Below are 6,000 nucleotides of genomic sequence, written 5' to 3' on the forward strand. Positions count from 1 at the left end.
TCGTTTCCCTTTCGGCTCGATTAAAGAAGTCATGCAACCGTAAAACTTCATAATGTTTTATAGAAGTAATGTTGTCCTAATCTTTGACTTTGAGTATGGAATTTTGATGTAAGGGATGTACCACGCTGGGTTGTCTACAAATAATTGAGACTTTGCAAAAAAAATTCTTGCAATAATTTTCTTCAAAAACCCTTATGACTCAATCTTCAACATTTTTGTCAAATTTATTTTTTTTTCTGTTACTGAGTTCTACTAAAAACATTTACTCTAGAAATGAATGACGTGTTTAATTTTGATCGTAATCATAGCTACGGGACACGTTCCAAATCAGCACAACTTGTTATTAGAAAATCAGCCAAGACTAAACTGTTAACAATGTCACTTGAACATAGGGGGTCGAATTCTATTGAACTTTCTGTTGGAAAAAGGGTCTTGACAAATGCTGAAAGAATGACTTCGGGTAAAATTCAGAGTCTTTTCAACTGTTTCCAATATAGTTTGATATTGCAGAGCAGTGTAATCAAAGAGCTTGTGCTCAAATATAATGTTTTCTCTTTCGGGGCGTTTCATAACGATACGACAGTATCGCCAAGCGTCCACCCCTGTAAATCCATATTAAATGACTATGAATAATCCGTGTTGTTTTATCATTTGATAGGGAGAAATTCAGGTCATTCATTCATACAAAATGTATTGCAAAGTTTAGAGAAAAAATGCCTGTTGATTTTTCTTTTAGATTGTGGTCTTTTTCGCTACAAAATCAAAACGAGTCAAGTTTGCCCGAATACTTTGCTTGAATTACAACTCATATTATTGAGCTTATTCGTATGAAAAAGTATTTAGATGCTTATTTTGAGTCCATTCTTCTAATTTAAAACAGTTTTCTTCAAATTTGGTTTATTCGTAATACATACGCGTGAGTAGTCCATATTATATGTTTCACATGCTCGAAGTGATATCGCAGTGGTGATTTCTACAATCAGTCCAAAGATCTTCTAATTTGGAAAAAAAGGTTTTGAACAATTTCAACTGACATTCTTTCGATCAAAATATGTGTCTGCGCAATGAAAAATTTGAAGTGAATGGAAACGAGATGGAGCAACAGAATCGCGATTAATATCATCAACTAAAGTTTTTGAATTGTCTTTAAATAGCGGAGCGAGTCATTTTTTGTTTCTGGGAAAAATAGTGCAGCTTTCATGATGACATTTTCGGGAGGGAGTCTGATTTGCAAAATTTTTAAATTCCAACTTAGTTCCAGTTATTCCGGTTGTTTCTCATAATTTTTTGAAAGTCAGGTTAATCTTAAAATATATTTTTTAACGAGTAGAAGGCGTTTCATTGCAGCATTTAAATTGATGATTTTAGCAAAATGTTATATAAATGTTTAGTTTAGCCTCAATTCTTGGACTAGACCTGTCGTAGATTTATTTATTTTTCGTTGAGAAACCTGTCTGCTGAAAAAGTAAATTGCAAATGGTTCTTTATAAAGCGGCTGCTGTTTATATGATCAAACTTTAAAACAAATATCTTTTTATGGTTTTTGTAAATCTGCACCTACCCGGTTTAAGTTATGAAATTTAAACCTTAATTAATAAAACGTTTCATGCAAATCAAAAGCCTGTTTTATAATTGACTGGTTGATCGAAATATTTTAAAATTTTATTTTAATTTCTATTTGCGAGAACTTTTGTGCTTTTTGTGCTTTTCAAATTCATTGGTAATTTATAAGTAACACTCGTCGTCAAACAAATTAATGAGAAAAATATATCCATATTTATATTTTTTAGCAATATGTTTTCGCAAAACTAATTTTTTCTCAATTTGAGCTTTACATATTTTTATATTTACATTTTTATATTTACCCCATGTTTTATAATTAGGGTTTTATGAGCGTGTGAAAAAAAGTAAAATTAAGGTAAAGTCATTGAAATTTGCTTCTCAAATGGAACATTTGTGGCACTAATTTTAGCGTTGCCTATGGTTTTTTTTTCAGGGTAAAATTTCATGAAAACTTTTAATCTTTTTACCAGCACGCTTTATCATTATTATTCATTTCAAATTTTTGTCCACAATTACTGTATCTAAATTCCTAGTTCGAGACTCTTAGTATACTTATCTTCTGTATTCTCAAGCTCACTGCTGATTTCTATCGCTGGTTCATTTTCAATATCATTAGATATTTTGCATACGTTTTATAGAAAACTATCCACATTATGGATTCTTTGTTTTCTCTGATATTTCAATGGTCTCTTTTGTTTTAATACTCAGGTTTTTTGTTACGTCACCTAGTGTTTTCTCTTTTTTATGTGCACTTAATGTGATTTCTAATTTTTCTTATTTTAATTTAAAGCTATTTGATTTTATTGACATCGATATCCAATTTTTCCTAAAACTTACCACTATAAAACGATTAAATATGACGCATTTCTATTTATAATTTTAATATTCTATAGTTTTCCGATTTGTATTATTTTGAGACCTGGGGGTTCGTGGCTTTTGATCTTAACAGCGTGATATAATTATGAAAATAATCTGCTTTTAAATATATAGTAGAATTTTGATAGACAATTTTTGCCCAGGGAGAGGTTTTGCCGAAAAAATATTGTAATATTTGCGGTGAATAGCGACGAAATAAAAATTTTTAACGTAATTCTAATCTTAATTCACCGCAAAAAGAATTCTTAAAAATAACTCACTGCTACCAACCGAAAGTGGTGAAAATGGGATCGTAGTATATTAGGCAAAAACTCGATTAGGCGAACACATTTTTCGCATCCATTAGGCGAAACTTGTGAACTGAAGTTTTGTGAACATAGGCAAATAGCAATTTAAGCACTTATAAGCGGTACTTCAAAATTCACTTGATGCTATAAAGTGCTTAAGTGTCCCTAACAAATGTCTCTACCAGAAAATAGCTAAAAAATAGTCGGAAAATTGTTTTATATTGAACATTTGCAATACTTCATTTTATGTCTCTCCAGCATTTTTGGCATTATATTTCTCTTTTTGCCAAATATATTACGGAATGTTACCGAGGAGCAAAAATGATACTTTTTAAATGTACTTTGTTTTCTCATTTTGATGTGAGGACATTTGTTAGGAACACTTGAGTACTTAATAGCATCAAGTGGATTTTGAAGTACCGCTTTTGAGTGTTTTAATTGGCCTTCGCCTAATGTCCACAAAACATTTGTTCAGAATTTTTGCCTAATTGATACAAAAAAAGTATTAGCCTAATCGAATTTTCGCATAATATTCCATCCCCTTAGCATTTTATATGGTATCACGATGACTTTTCATTTGTGATAACCTAAAATAATTTTTATAATTTAAACTATTTTTTGTGAAAATATAGCTAAGATTATTGTCAAAATATAGCACATTTTGTCAAAATATAGTTAGAAAAGCTAAATCAGCCTGTTAGTTGAAACCTCTTCTGTCTGTTTAGTCGGTGGGACTTCACGGCGAAGGGGAGGATGGAAGTAATGATAGAACTTACCTGTGGAGGACAGTGGGCATGGTTGGCACTCTGTATGTGTTCTTCCTGTTTGAGGCACTCTGTCACCAAATATTCAGAGTAATAAAAGGCGACGATTCAGACACTCATTCTCACGGACATAGTTATGTTAGTATACCTTTTATTACACGCAACCCAGAGAACCGATGCCTGAAACACCTTGATATGAAGCTTATTAGAACTTGAAAAATGTTGATAAGATCCTGGTGAGATATTCGGTGATAAAACATCAAGATATCTACGGTCATGCAAGAGCTTTGCAAGAACTTCAAGAAACAAGGTCCTGATAAGGTAAGCAAGCAAGTATCTCTAAGACCTTGGAAATATGTTTCAAGTTTTAGGGTCTTAACAATTATAAATTTTATCAAGATACTAAATATCATTACGCCGCAGAGGTATACGCTAATCGTCACGGGCAAATTTGCCCGATCTGCGTATCTCTTCTTCGTTTTTCCTATGTTAATACATTGAAAATGCAACAATATCGCTAAAAAGAGATACTTTAGCAAAACAAGTAAAATTGAGGGGAATTGCGCAACCCGTGTTCGCAAAAGTGTCAACAGTTTAATCGCAAAATTGAAATGCAAGCTGTGTATCTTTTTTTTCGCGCGCTACGTATCGCGAATGTGCTCGATTTGTGTATCTGTTTTTCACACGTAAGGTAATTCTATTTCGCACTGAATGTACCTCATTGACGCACTGAATGTATCTATAATCCGCAATTAAGCCTAATTTAATGCGCGTTAATTAATTGATAGCAATTAAGTGGTTAAAAGTGGTTTACAGAATAATAATACACCATAAAGGTCTTGAATTCATCACAATGTTTCTATTTGATGTGAATTGTATGCCGGGAACTGGAATTGGCATCACACAAATCCTTTCTTAGGATTTTTTCAGAAAATTTGACAATTAAATTAATTTCTGAAAAATACCTGATTCTTTTAGGGCAATAGAAACTTAAAATAGCCTTAGCCGATATGCTTGATTTTCGCCTCACTATTTCTTCATGGTTTTTCAGGTTTTTTTGTATTCAAGCAGCATTGTTTTGGGATAAATTTATTAATATTTGACAAATAAATTAATTTCTGAAAAATCTCTCTGTTTCAAATTTTTCTTTTTTATGCTCCATGGTTGAATTGGCTATTTTATCAAAAAAAACCTAGCTTTTAGGTAAATTTTTCTATCTATAGAGCGAAGGTTTGTTCTGTAGCAACTTATTAACCCCTCTTATTTGTCCATAAAAAGAAAAAAATCGACTAAACGCAATTTCGGTAAAAAATGGTTTTGTTTTTTCTTGCTAAAAAATTCAACTTAATGAGTGATTTGCAATTGAATTCAGCAAGTGAAATTTTAAATTGAGTTTGTATAATTTCTTTCGCGTATTTACAGGTTTACAGATGTCTGGCATTTTTTTCTGAAAAACCCCTCAATTCTGCGTCTGTTTTGTATGTCCAATATTTTTTCTGAAAAAGTTCTCCATTGCTCGGCCGCTTTTTGCGTTTTTTTTACAGGTTTACAGGTTTTTTTTTTAATTTTTCAATTGACATTTTCGTGCGCCTATTTACAGCTTAATAGGTTAAAAGGGTATATATCACATAATGAAATATGACTTCCACTAAACAACAACAAAAACCAAAAATCTAAATAATTATATTTTGTCGCGTCATTAATTCGCGTTTTGAAACTACTTTAAAAGCTTCAAATCACTTTTGCATGCTCAATTTTTAAAATTTAAAGTACTTTTGCATGCTCAAAAGCGCGTTTTTAATTAGGCTCAAATGCGATTTAGAGATAAAGTTGTTGCGAAAAATGGATACCTATAATGAGTGGAAAAAACAGTCACCTATTTTACTATTTTAAGGTATCTCAATTTCGCAAAATGGCGTAATTTTTGCAAAAATTAAGATACAAAGCTTGTCTCCTTAATTTCGTTCATTCTATGTATCTATTTTTTGCGCGATTTTTACTAAGGCGGAAATTTTGGGGTATACCTCTGCGTCCTAATGATTATATTATTACACGATCTCTTTATTCCAGGAAAAAGGGCTAGCAGAATATAAACCTCATAGGAGAAAAAGTGAATTTTTGCAATAAAAACTGCTTTTATGGTCCTATAAAAGGTGGGACTGGTCGTTACAATAAAATTAATGAGAGGTAGTACTTTTTATTATACTACATCAGTATTATAAAATTTTGCAGGTGCGAGCGACGGGCGAATCAAGCGAATTGATCGTGCAATATTGACATTTGCAATTTGTTGAGCACCTGTGTTTGTTTCAGAACTTGTCGAACGCTGACGCATCCGTGCCACCATGTATGTATTCACAATCAATTAATCTCAAATTCATCAACAGAAATAGAGTAATTTTCACAATAATGAGCTTAATCAATATTGTTTCAGCTAAAGAAGGTGTTGCAGAGAATGGCTTTGCTATCGATAACAAGGAAGTAAGTAAACAACTTGGCATAATTTCCTC

At 31.9% G+C, this 6,000-nt stretch overlaps 1 protein-coding gene across 1 annotated transcript in view; it reads left to right on the forward strand.

Moving 5' to 3' along the window:
• The window catches only part of LOC142358426 (zinc transporter ZIP4-like), a gene marked incomplete at its 3' end in the record, with an annotated part of 28,501 nt that extends 22,530 nt beyond the window's left edge, over positions 1 to 5,971 (forward strand). Inside the window, exons 4-6 of the mRNA XM_075409826.1 lie at positions 3,452 to 3,628; positions 5,804 to 5,837; positions 5,925 to 5,971. Of these exons, the coding sequence (XP_075265941.1) occupies positions 3,452 to 3,628; positions 5,804 to 5,837; positions 5,925 to 5,971 (258 nt within the window). The remainder of the gene's footprint in view (positions 1 to 3,451; positions 3,629 to 5,803; positions 5,838 to 5,924) is intronic.
• Between the last annotated feature and the right edge of the window lie 29 nt (positions 5,972 to 6,000).

Source organism: Convolutriloba macropyga, unplaced genomic scaffold (genome assembly GCF_964194025.1).
Source record: "Convolutriloba macropyga unplaced genomic scaffold, txConMacr16.3 SCAFFOLD_3186, whole genome shotgun sequence".
Lineage (NCBI taxonomy): Eukaryota > Metazoa > Xenacoelomorpha > Acoela > Convolutidae > Convolutriloba > Convolutriloba macropyga.